The sequence below is a fragment of the Pistacia vera genome, unplaced genomic scaffold (assembly GCF_008641045.1).
Source record: "Pistacia vera cultivar Batoury unplaced genomic scaffold, PisVer_v2 Contig745, whole genome shotgun sequence".
NCBI lineage: Eukaryota > Viridiplantae > Streptophyta > Magnoliopsida > Sapindales > Anacardiaceae > Pistacia > Pistacia vera.
In genome coordinates, this window is record NW_022196607.1 from 163863 (window position 1) to 177567 (window position 13705).

Sequence of the window (13705 nt, forward strand, 5' to 3'; positions counted from 1 at the left end):
AATTAAAAATTATATTCTGTGAATATTAATTAATGAAACCGCAATGAGAGGCAAAGAGCCTTAGAACGTGACTCACTCACTACTTCACTCTCTTCATCTTCTTCTTCTTAAATTCTTCCCTAGTTTGAGTTCTTGATTTTCAGAATTTTATTTTTCATTATTTTTTTCAAAGAAAATCGAGCTAGGTTTCTTTTCTTCTTCCTAGTTAATTTCTTCTGAGCCAAGTAATATATATATACAAATAAAATAATAATAAAAAAAAAACCTGACTCTTTAGTGGGTCAGTAAAAAACTCTTTGTTTCTCGCTAGTTCTTAGGTTGTTTTGTTTGTTCACGTCACTGTCGTTGCATATACTTAAAACACACTGATCTCACTCATGGCTCAACCTCAAGAAACCCAAGATCATCAAGAAGTTGTTGAGATGAGTTTGAAAGATGAACCAGTTTCAGCTACGAACAAGGAGGAGGTTGCTGTTGCTGGAGATGACCTATCTTTGATGCTCAAGATCGTCAAGCCTGAGAATATGGAAGAAGATAAGATAGATTACGGTTTTGATTCTGCTCTTTTACCTAAAGATTTTCTTAGAACTTGTAGCGAGTGCGGTAAGCAGTTTAATTCCGGGAAGGCTTTGGGAGGTCACAAGCGAGCTTGTCTTAAGAAAAAGAATCAACCGAAGCTGACGATTGCCAAGAAAGTTGCGGCTCCTGTGAGGGTTGATCATCAAGAGGAGAGTGGCGGAGGATTGAATTGTTATGTGTGTCGACAGTCTTTCATATCTTTGAAGTCTTTGTATGGTCACATGAGGAAGCATCCCGAGAGAGAATGGAGAGGGATTCAACCTCCACAGCCAGCTAATGATAATGGTGATAACGAGAATGTCCACCGGAATATTGATCATCATGATGAGTCTTATGACGGCGCTGCTGGATCCGCTACGGACTTGGTGAAGTCTTTGAAGACCTGGACATTAAGGGCCAAAAGAGGGCACAGGTTATCATCTGAACCTCGTCTCTCTACTTCTGTTTCGGATGATGATGATGATGATGATGATGATGCTGAAGCCATGCAACAAGCTGTCAATGATCTCTTGCTGCTAGCTGAACATCGATCCAATAAGCAGCTTGGTTCTGGTTATGGCGTGTTGAAGATCAAGGAAGATGGAGTTAATAAAAAGACTGAAATTTTGAAGACTGTGTTGGAAGCTGAGCTTGGGAAGAAGAATAAGAGGTGTAATTCGGAGGAGACTTGGGTTGAGAACGATAATGAGGAGGACAGTGAGATGGAGTTGTCGAGGAAGACAAAACAGTTGAAGAAGAAGAAGAGGAGACTCACTGAATTTGATGATATGGATTGCGTGAATGAAGAGCCAATAACAGTAATGGCTCCTCAAACCTATTCTTGCCCAATATGTGAAAAGGTTTTCGGTAAACATCAAGCTCTAGGAGGCCACGTAGCAAGCCACAACAAGAACAAGAACAATATCATTGCGAAAGAATCGTCAACGTCCAATGCGGTCTCAGCTACTGAGGATGGGAATTGTAACAATAATGGTGTGGAGAATGAGCAGCAAACAAGTGGTGGTGACACTGAGCATCAATGCAACATATGCAGCAAGATATTCCAAACTGGTCAGGCACTTGGAGGACACAAAAGGTGCCACTGGACTGGCCCAGCTGAAGCATTTTCGAGCTCGAGTCAAGTGACAACATCAGCCGGTGAAGTGACTCAGACAACTCGCAATAGGCTAGTTCTTGATTTCGATCTTAACGATACACCACCTGAGTATTTTCAGATTTATGGCGGTGAAACAGAAGCTGCATAATTAGCTAGGTCTCAACACAAAATGAGAAATTTTGATCAGTCTGTGAAGGTTCTAGGTCAGTAGATTGATTGACTTTAAACTGGTTTCTTATAGTTTTATCGGTTGGTCTAGCTTTGAATCTTTCTTAGTTATGCTTTCTCTAGTGGGGTCCCTGAGACCTTGTCTTTTAGTGTTAAATTTTCTTCATGTAAAGCATGATAATCCAATTACATTTGGTTTTATGATTGACTATTCAAGAGCAACTTTACTTTTAACTTTGTCATACTATATTATAAATATGATTAAATTATTGGGATATGAGGTCAATTGTAACACCACTAAGCAGTGGAGGTGACAACATAGACAGAAGAGAGTGGCCTAGGATATCAAAAGTCAACAAGCATTCATCCACTTTTAAGAGCAACTTTTTTTGTTTTTCTTAAATATTTCATTGATGTTGCACAAAAACGTCCCTTGAGGGAAACATGTATGTAAGTCAATTGAAGCTTTCACTCGTTTGGAGGGTTTAATCATCTTGAAAGGGTCTTTATTTGATTAAGATGTAGGATTATAATCTTCCAAGTTTCTTATTATTTTATGTTGTGAAGAACAATTACATTGGAGACAATATTGTTTACAAGAAGTAGTTTCTTGTCAATGTTTAGTGGTTAGCTAGGTTATTCAATATTCTTAATACCCCACTTGATTTGAGACCAAGTCATTGTGGAAAAACTTGCAGGGTCAAAAGGGTATCTATTCAATTAATGCTTATTAACTTTGGTGTAGATTAAGCTTCTCATGGATGCTTCAAAGCACATTTTAAAACCAAAAATGAAGATGGTTTTGTATCTATGTGGTGCCGATACCTTTTGTGTTAGCTTATGAGAAAAAAGGAAGAGCTAACTCACCTGTTTTCTTGACAGATTCTCGTGACCAAATGAAAGCAACATCTCGCATACGAGATCATTGACTTTAATCACATTAACACCTTTCTCACGCCATGTTCTTAACTCTCCAAAATAGTACACTATTGTGATCATCTTTTAAATTTCTGTGTTAACTTGCTGCATTTAAAGACTTGTATAAGATATATCGTAACACGATGGCTTTCTTTATGGTCAATTGCTCTACTACTGTTTTCATCTGACCACGCTTAACATACTTAATTTCAATGTTTAGATAAAATCCAAATGCATTAATATTGTTGTGTTATTATACAATATTAAGAGTCAATGCTACAGATCTCTATTTATTATTATACTCTCGTGTTGTGATTTTCCTTGTGATACAGGCATAGTAAACTTTGTTTTCATTGAGTGCTCCATGACCATGAAAAGAGGCAGAGTTTGTTTCTGTTTTGATTATCAGTAAGGGTTTATGAAACACGAAGGCCTTCTTTTTCCAGAATAAGGATCAATAATTGAGATATCAGCCATGTGCACTTTCTGTGGTGTGAAGTGCTTGTGCATAATTGATGCCAAATATAACAGGCATTATTAAGCAGCACATGGTTTATGATCCAATTTTAGTCACCATTTTGATGGCTAAACCAGTGCCATAGGCACAAGCTATAGCATGCTCTTCTTTACAGGTTTCTGATTAATTGTTTTTATACGTTTGAACTGCAAAGCTTTTGGTTCAATTATGGACAGTGAATATGCAGATAAAAGTCAGTTAACAGTCATCTAAGATAAATGGGAAGTTGTTAGTTGATGACTTTTTGGCCAAAGTGATGCAACTTTGTGACCCCATATTTGCTTTTCCAAAGATCCCTATAATAGACTGAATGGAGTTTCCACCATCGAAAACAGAGCTAAATGATACATAGGCTTCAAATTTCAACTTTCAAGAGCACGTACAGGCACTTAATTTCAACTTTCAAAAACACAGTAATATATACACTTATCATCTGCTTATATACATGCAGAAGCCTGCAAATGGAGACCAATGCTTATTATATCTTTAAATCCGCATAACCATAGAACACTGACTATATATATTTGTACATTAAGTGAAAACTAAAAGAAACAATTAAAATCAATTAACTACAGAGGGAACATTTAAAAAAAAAATGGTAAAAATTACCGCACCTCCTTCCCTCAGCAATGCCCTCATGAAAAGGAACAAAACGGTTCTATATAACAACAATGAAATCTAATATTCAAATCTTGGCCTAAAATGTTGCAATTACACAAAAAGGACCCATCTCGAAGCTTAGGTGGGTACAACCACCCCAGGATGGGGTGACAACTCTGAGAGAAACAGCCAAAATACTAAGACCAGCAATATAAACTGTATGAGAAAACAAGAAGTAACCTTAAATATTCCCTTCTGCATCTTCAAAACTGCATCAGTCCCCAAAATATCTCCACAATGTTTTTCCAACTTTTCCGCTTGTTTCTTCAGTACTGCTGCCTTGCTTTCAGCTTCTCCAAGCTTGTTTAGCATCTGTGTTTGCTCCTCGACTAAAGTTTCTTGCTCTTCAAAGAGTGTAATGGGATCACCTGCAGCAATTTTCACCTTCTCTATAGTCCTTGTTAGTGCCAGATACTCAATTTCGGCCTCAATTTTTTGCCGAAAGAGACCTTCAAGTTCAGTCTCCATCTCTCTACATTTTTCTGGCTGCAAATCAATAGTGCTCCCTGACTCTTCCTTTAGTGGCTTGCTACTGTTTACAGTGGTTTCTAGTTCAGCAACCCTCGCATCTTTCACCTCCAGCATAGCCCTTGCCTCTTCCAGTTTTCTTTCTAAATATTCAACCTTCTGTGTTAAGCTTAATACCTGCATTTCGAACGAACTTGTAGCACTTTCTCTAATATTTTCAGAACCCAATTGAGCGGAAGAATTAGGTCCATGGATTTCTGGATCTGTAAAAGTGGAATCCGCAGGTTTGCTGCTACCCTTAAATGATTTGTTATGCAGTGATGTGGCATCCTTCCCAATCTCCCCAAACTTCTGAACCTCTGCATTAGTGTACATAGCACCATTTGAGTTGATAAATAATCGTATCCATGTTGACATTCATATAAAAATTTATGCAGAGAACAGACACAAGTAATTAAGCATAAAACAAGCCACAACTTAGATCTTCAGCCTTAAATTCTCCAGTTAGTTTCAGGAAATTAAACTTAAGCAAATCGACTACAAGATCAGCACATGTCACTTAAATTTAATACCCGGCTAACTGGCCATATTCGGTAAATTTAAGTGAAAAAGAATCTCCATGTTGAAATTTTATTTACTAAGGTTCCTTTTTAAGTTGATTTGGTCCTCTATAAATCCTCCTTACAACAAGAATATTAACAAATGAGACTACGTGAAATCAAATAATATATTGCTTATTGAGAAATTCCTTTTTGTGGTTATTATAGACACATGTTCTCGAATCCACATATTAAACCAAATAGATTCCCTTACATGGTTAACTTGACAATCAAGCAAAATAAAATTCCATATCTCTAAACCAATTGATATACATTTGGTTATTCTACCAAATCAAGCAAGATAAAATTCCGTATCTTGAGAGAAGATACAAAAAGGGCGAAAACTTAAACTATAGTTCGAATTTGACATTTCTACAAACAAAAAACGATGATTTCCATGTTTTCCTTTTCAACAAGAAGGTGAAAGTAATATTAATTTTCAGATCAATGAAATTCATAATTATATCTTCGCGGACAAAATAAAAACCGAATGAACTAAGATATTAGATAATAAGGAGACATCGTATGATTGAAAAGAAGCAAAAAACTAAAATAGTACATTCCGGAGATACACATGCAAATACCCATTATAACTACAGTTTATGAAAAAAAAAAAAAAAAAAAAAAGTGAAAGAAAGAAGGTACACCCACCTTTTTCAAGGGCTTCCTGCACAGACTGAAGGGTAAGGATAGACTCAACCAAGGGATCCTCATCTGTTGAGAGACGGCGGTTCTCACTTTTCTCTCCCTTAGCATCCCAAGACAAGTCTGCAGCTAAATCATCTTGCAAAAGATCTTCAGCTTCTCCGACATTCTCCTTGGTGAAACCAGTTTGAACTTCTTCACCTTGTTCATGAGCGTCATCACTATTTTCCCCATCATAATGCATTGACCTTCCACTCTGCTTTCCGTTACTAGTCACAGAAAAGGTACCCTGCATAAAGACAAAGTTTGAGCTTCTCGAGTCAGATTCCATGCTGGAATGAGAGTTTTCTTTCTCGATTTTGACCTTTTCTCCTCTAGGCTTCTTACTGCTTTCAGCCCAACTCTTTCCTTGTTGAACCCGTTGAGTAGAATTACTCACACCCTTTGTGCTCAAATTCTTCATCCATTTCTTCTCCCTTGCATAACCCGATATAGCAGGTGATTCATATCTCATCTTTGGAGCACTGGCTGCTGTAGAAGACTTGCTACTTCGGTCCTCACTGTTCTCAGAATCTGTACCAGCCATAAAAGCAGATCCAACCGCAAACCTAGAATCTAAACTAGAGCCACGTGTTGCAAAGGCATCAAGACTACCCACATTTTTCATCACAGTTACAGATCCAACAGAACCCTCACTATTCTGCCTGGCCTCTGCCGATGACATATGTACTGGTTTAGTTGGATTTCCAGAACCAGACAAACCCCGCTTCAAAACTTTACTACTATCCACGCTGGTTCCAGCATCCTTAACAACATCCCTCTTCTTTCGCCTCCATTTCCTAAGTCCATACCCTTTCGTCATTGGAGGTGAAACTCCAGCTGGGGATTTCATTGCCAATGAAGGTGAATCCCACGGTTGCACACTGTCAACATCCTTTTCATGGTTACCAACTAGCTCTATATTATTAGCATCATGACTTCCACTACCATCCAACTTGTTAATCTCATTTGAGCAAGATCCATTATTCTTAACAGAGTCATCATCAACACGAGATACAGTTCCTTGAGTTACCACAACCTCATTATCTTCTACAGATTCAAGAGCTGAACATTCACTCTCCAAATCCATGGCTAATATCCCTTGAATTCTTCAAAAGATCCAGTGAGATCAAGATCAAGAACATCAACTATCATTCCAGCAGTATCATGGTCCAAATTACCAAAATCTGAAAAAAAATCAACCAAAGCAATCCACTGTTTCTTGAATCATCTATTTTTGATCAAATTCAATCCAATTCTACATAATTTTATTCTATTCAACAATTGAACGACAAAGCAACATAAAAGAATTCAAATTACTACAAAAATTCTTGAAAGGTTGAAAACATTAAATTCATTTAAATTAAAAAAAAAAAAGTTTCAAACTTTATATTCAATTGAAATGAAAAAATTGAATTCTCACAAACAATACACAAAACAAATGGGGCGTACCTTTTATATTGGTCCATGAAAAGCAAAAATCGAAGGAATTGGAAACCCTAAACTATGGTTGAAATTGGAGTTTTATAGCCATGAATTATTATTATGATTTAATTCGTTGAGAAAAAAGAAATAAAAAAAAATCAAAGAATGAACGTGGGGTGATACATGAATGGCCACATGGAGAAGATGGCCCACACACACACAAGTGGGGATTGCTGGCCATCTGATCTAGGAAACATCAGTGTGACAAGATTGGCTTTTCGTGAAATGACAAGATTACCCCAACCTACCTATCCCCAATGAATTGGACCTTGTTCACTTCTTGTTAACTGAGTTGTGGCTTTGAGTCAATGGGTCTGCCGTAGAAAGAATCATCCTTAAACTCAGACAAAACATGACATATTCTTTTTTTTTTTTTTTTGTGTAAAATTTCACATTAGTTTATTGTCATCCCCAAATCGCAATACCCTTTAATATTGAATGAGTCTTGATATTTGCATATATGCACTTATATTTAATTACTATCCGTAGACTATGCATTACGCAGCATTTTTATTCAATATTTTTAAAATAGATTGTAAACAAATTTATTTTAACAAAATAAACTAATTAGATTAAGACATAATAATTATTAAATTATACAAACTTTGAAGTAAATATAAATTTGATATATATACAAACTTATGTTAAGATAAAATTAATAATTGTATTTGTATAATTATTAATATCAATTATAAATAGATGTCATTAAATCATGTATCGAACTTGAAAAGATTACCTAAATATCATATGGTTTAATTATATTTTCAGGAACATCACTTTGCACAATTGATATTATTTTTGCAAACATGTCTTTGATATTCGATGTCAGTATTTTCTAATGAATCGTATATGATATTTAAGATCACCTAAATATTATCAAGTTCAACTATTTAAACTTAAAATTTATATTGGCCTTCTGCAATTTCTGTAACTTATATTCATTTTCAAGTTGCGTTGCGAGGATATGTTTATTATATTTTTTTTTTTTTTACATTATTATTGGTTTTTTTGTCTTTTAAATATATATTTTCTATATTGAAGTTCACTTTATATTGAATTGATAATTAAAAAATCAATAAATAAAATATCCACAAATTGAACTCAAAGTTTACATCATCATGGTTCTTCTCAAATATGTCACCATTTGAAATCTGCAACCAAAGTTTAAAACTATGTCAAGAAAAGCAAAAAAATTTATAGGATAACCCACTGGTTATTATTGATTAGTCTATAAATCAATCAAAGAAAAAAAAACCTTGTTGAAAGATGTGAACTTTTAAGTAATAGACTTGTAGAGTCAAAGGAAAAAACTGATTTTGATAGTTGAAAAGAGAAAATGAATTATTTTTGTTATTATTATTTTAGAATTAAAAAAAAATTAAGAATGTTGAGAAGAGAACTCACATAGAAAGCGACAATAACTCCAACAGTATAATTTGAAGACAACTTAATTGAAGTATTAAAGAAGCCACGAAGATAAAGGTCTTGTGACACAAATCTATTTGCTGCAATTAGAATTGACCACCACCTATAGCAAAAAAAAAAAACATTTGATGATAGCATCCTAAACCTAAAGAAAGACATAATTGTAAAACCCAAAAATAAAACAACAAAATCAATCCAAAAATCAACAAAAAGAGATAGAACAAATACAATTAAAACTACATATCAATATTTGTTTTCCTTTGTCATCACTAAAATTGAATTTGTTTTATGTGTGTGATGATAAAAAGAATTGTTCAAAAATAGGTCTATAGTTATCCTAATTCATCGTGTAATATATCAAATTAAAACCCTATCTTTCTAGTTTTCAAATATCAAACCGCTCATCAATTGGATTTTTATTGAGTAAGTTAAGGCTAATTTACTACTAACTGTTTAGTAAAAATCGAGAAACAGGGAAAACCAAAATGTGTACGATGATAAAAAGAATGGTTCAACAGTAGGGCTAAAGTTATCCAAATTAAGCGTATAATATATCAATTTAAAGTCATATCTGTCTAGTTTCTAAAGATTCAAATCTCTCATCAATTGAATTTTTATTGAGTAAGTTATGGTCAATTTACTACTGACTGTTCAGTGGAAGTCAATATGTGTGTAATGATGAAAAGAATGGTTCGGCAGTGGGGTTATGGTTATCCAACTTAAACGTATAATATATTAAATTAAAGCATTGTCTGTCTGATTTGTAAAGATTCAATCCTCTCATCAATTAGATTTTTATTGAGAAAATTATGGTCAATTTACTATTGACTGTTAAGTGAGAACCGAAATATATGTGATGATAAAATGAATTATTCGACAGTGGGGCTACAGTTATCTAAATTAAGCGTATAATATATCAAATTAAAGCCTTGTCTGTCTAGTTTCTAAAGATTCAAACTTCTCATCAATTTGAGTTTAATTGAGCAAATTATGGTCAATTTACTACTGATTGTTCAGTGGAAACCTAAATGTGTGTCATGATAAAATGAATGGTTTACTAAAGTTACATGATTCAGCATCAAACATCAGTTGATATTTATTAAATAAATAAAATTAGTTATATTCAGCAAAAACTTTTTTCATGATATATGTAACATAAAAAAATATCAACAAAAAAGAGATAGAACAATTAAAATTAAAACTACATATCAATATTTGTTTTCCTTTAGGGATAATAATAACAGTTCGGCATATTATAAAAGGTTTACTAAAGCTATATGACTCGACAACAAACATCAGATGCTATTTGTGATACAAATAAAATTTGTTATATTCAACAACAACCTGTTTTCGATATATTTATGTAACATAAAAAAATATCAACAAAAAGAGATATAACAAATATAACTAAGTCTGCATATCAATATTCATTTTTCTTTGTCATCACTAAAATTGAATTGATTTTATGTGTGTGATGATAAAATGAATTGGTTTTATGTGTGTGATGATAAAATGAATGGTTCAGCCGCAGGTCTATTGTTATTCAAATTCATCGTTTAATATATGAAATTAAAGCTCCATCTTTCTAGTTTCCAAAGATTAAAACCGCTCATTAATTGGATTTTTATTGAGCAAGTTATGGCCAATTTACTACTGATTGTTCAGTGAAAATCAAGAAACAGGGGAAACCAAAATGTGTGTGATGATAAAAGAAATGGTTTGAAAGTGGGGCTACATTTATCCAAATAAGCGTATAATAAAATTAAGAACTATCTGTCTAGTTTCTAAATATTCAAACCTCTCATCAATTGGAGTTTTATTGAGCAAGTTATGGTCAATTTACTACTAATTGTTCAGTGAAAGTCAAAATGTATGTAATGATGAAAGGAATAGATCGGAAGTAGGGCTACAGTTATCTAAATTAAGCATATAATATACCAAATTAAAGCCCTATATGTCTAGTTTCTAAATATTTAAACTACATATCAATTGAAGTTTTATTGGGCAAGTTATGGTCAATTAACCACTGACTGTTCAGTGAAAACTAAAATATGTGTGATGATAAAAGGAATGATTCAGCCACAAGTCTATAGTTAGCCAAATTAAGCATATAATATATAAAGTTAAAGCCTATCTGTTTAGTTTTCAAAGATTCAAACCACTAATTAATTGGATTTTTATTGAATAAGTTATGACCAATTTACTATTGATTGTTAAGTGGAAATTGAGAAACAGAGGAAACCAAAATGTGTGTGATGATAAAAGGAATGGTTTGGAAGTGGGGCTAAAGTTATTCAAATTAAGTGTATAATATATCAATTTAAAGCCCTGTCTGTCTAGTTTCTAAAAATTCAAACCTCTCATCAATTGGAGTTTTATTGAACATGTTATAGTCAATTTACTACTAATTGTTCAATGGAAGTCAAAATGTGTGTGATGATAAAAGGAATTGTTCGGTAGTGAGGCTACATTTATCTAAATTAAGAGTATAATATATCAAATTAAAGCCCTATATGCCTAGTTTTCAAATATTCAAAACGCTCATCAATTGGATTTTAATTGAGCAAGTTAAAGCTAATTTACTACTGACTGTTTAGTGAAAATTGAGAAACAGGGGAAACCGAAATGTGTGTGATGATAAAAAGAATGGTTCAGCAGTAGGGTTATAGTTATCCAAATTAAGCGTATAATATATCAAATTAAAGCAATGTCTGCCTAGTTTCTAAAGATTTAATCATCCTATCAATTGGATTTTTATTGAGCAAGTTATGGTCAATTAACTATTGATTGTTCAATGGAAATCGAAATACGTGTGATGATAAAATGAATGGTTTACTTGACCCAAATTTAAGGGATTATCATATTATGACAGATAAGAAATATTTCAAATAACACCTATTAATTGGAAAACGGAATCAGCCAAAATTAATTCATTTAACATATATACTCGCACATCAGCAGGACATAAACAATTAATCATTCATATAAAAAATTAAAATATACGAATGTTTTTATAGAAAACATATTCAACACAAATGAATTGTTTCTACTAATATAGATTTGACACATACTCACATTTCGGTTGATAATAGGATCATCCGCGATTTGATCTTAGTAAAGTACATGAACATTTCCTTGAAAACAAACATAACAAACTTTAATCAATCTTTATATTAAAATTGTTAAGGAATACACTTACCATTCGGCAGGACTAACACAATTAATCATTCAAATAGATTGACCAAACAAAAACAATCATTCAACCAAATAATAACCGTTAAAATAGTTATGAGATATACTTATAATTTCGTATTAAAATAGTTAGAATATATACTTACGATTCAGAAGAACGAATCAAAATAACAACTCATTTGACAATGTCAATCGGATATCCTTCCTTTATTCCATGTCAATTCATGAATCTTTGACCTGTAAACAACAACCAAAACATAAATAAATAAAAAATCATCGATTAACAAAATCATGAAGAACAGACGTATTATTGACACAAACTAACATGACTCATAAACAATTAACAAAAGACCAGATGTATTATTGACACAAACTAACATGACCCATAAACAATTAACAAAAGACTAGACGTATTGTTGACACCAACTAACATATTGCGATAATACACAACTGAACATACGCTCATTTTATAACCTCTTATTTAGACCTTTCGAATGTCAACACAATTAAATACGAATTGAATACGAAGAAATGTTTGCAATGTCAATACAATGCACCTATATAATTATTAATAAATAGGTATGCTTTTACTACCAATGCAATGTACCTATCTAATCCAATTTTTATATCTATTTATTTAGATTTTGGAATACCAATGTAGCAATTAATATTGTCTACATCATCACTGATAAAATTCAACTACATGGCAATCACAAATCTAAGGTATCATTATGGTTAGACCTTTAGAATGTTAATGCAATGCGCCTATATAATTAGTATTATTATTAATTATTAATATAACCAATGCAATGCACTTATGTAATCCAATCTTTATATCTATTTATTTAGACTTTGGAATACCAATGCAGTAATTAATATTGTCCACATCATCACTAATAAAATTCAATCACATGACAATCACAAATCCAAGGTGTCATTATGGTTAGACCTTTAGAATGCTAATGCAATGTACCTGTATTATTATTATTATTATTATTATTACATATTCTTTTTTTTTAATTAATCCAACGTGTCAAGATAGAGCAATTTGATTGGCTTGTCAATCCCATGTGTCAAAATGGAGCAATTCTAGAGCTTCCAAAATGTGCCACATAACGAACAACCTGTATGGGTATTCATGGCGAATAACCAGCATGGGTATTCATGAATCTTAGAGCTAAAAATATCTCATTAAACCATACATCCAATGTGGCAAAAGAGAGCAATTCTAGAGCTCTAAAATAAAGCAATTCTAGAGCTAAAAAAAAAAAAAAAAAAAAAAAGTGTCATACGTGTCACTCAAATAGGTATGCTTTTACTTTTAGATTTGGAAGACCAATGCAGCAATTAATATCTCTCTACATCATCACTAATAAAATTTAACCACATGATAATCACAAATCTTATGTGTCAAAATGGAACAATTCTATGAATTTAAAAAATGTGTCACATGACGAATAACCCGCATGAGTATTCAACTTTATATATATATAAACCTATATGGTAAATTATTGATTCATACGATATGTTACTTATTTCCAATTTTAAAAGTTTGAAAAACTATAGATCCAATGGATTTGTTCTATGAACTCATATTCTGTTAGACTTATCTGGGCCTAATCTAAATCTTGTACGAAGAAGATATCTATCTGTCTTTGTATTTCTATTACTTGATCTCAATCCATGCGATATTAGTACTATATCTTTACCTAACTAAACCATTTAAACTTTTAGTACTCTATTTTTATCTAATTGAATCGTTTAAACTATTAGGTGACGTGGTTAGTGACGGTGAATTTAAGTGTTTAAAAAAGGTAAAATAATAATCCCAATGATGAAATTCATAGTGGGTTTGAAGATTAGTATTTCATAAATGAAAAAAAGGCAAGCGTACAACTAATAACATGTACAAAT

At 32.7% G+C, this 13705-nt stretch overlaps 2 protein-coding genes across 2 annotated transcripts; one reads left to right on the top strand and one right to left on the bottom strand.

The window, feature by feature from the left end:
* Window positions 1-293: 293 nt before the first annotated feature.
* LOC116115568 (zinc finger protein ZAT4) lies at window positions 294-1987 on the top strand. The gene has a single exon (XM_031401704.1). It carries the CDS (start codon window positions 378-380, stop codon window positions 1821-1823), a length of 1446 nt encoding a protein of 481 aa, XP_031257564.1. The 5' UTR covers window positions 294-377; the 3' UTR covers window positions 1824-1987.
* A 1929-nt stretch (window positions 1988-3916) lies between these two features.
* LOC116115557 (WPP domain-interacting protein 1-like) lies at window positions 3917-7224 on the bottom strand. Its single transcript, XM_031401695.1, has 3 exons — window positions 7142-7224; window positions 5657-6876; window positions 3917-4765 (listed from the first exon to the last, which is right to left on the bottom strand). The coding sequence occupies exons 2-3, from the start codon at window positions 6777-6779 to the stop codon at window positions 4017-4019; spliced, it is 1872 nt and encodes a 623-aa protein (XP_031257555.1). The 5' UTR covers window positions 6780-6876; window positions 7142-7224; the 3' UTR covers window positions 3917-4016.
* Between the last annotated feature and the right edge of the window lie 6481 nt (window positions 7225-13705).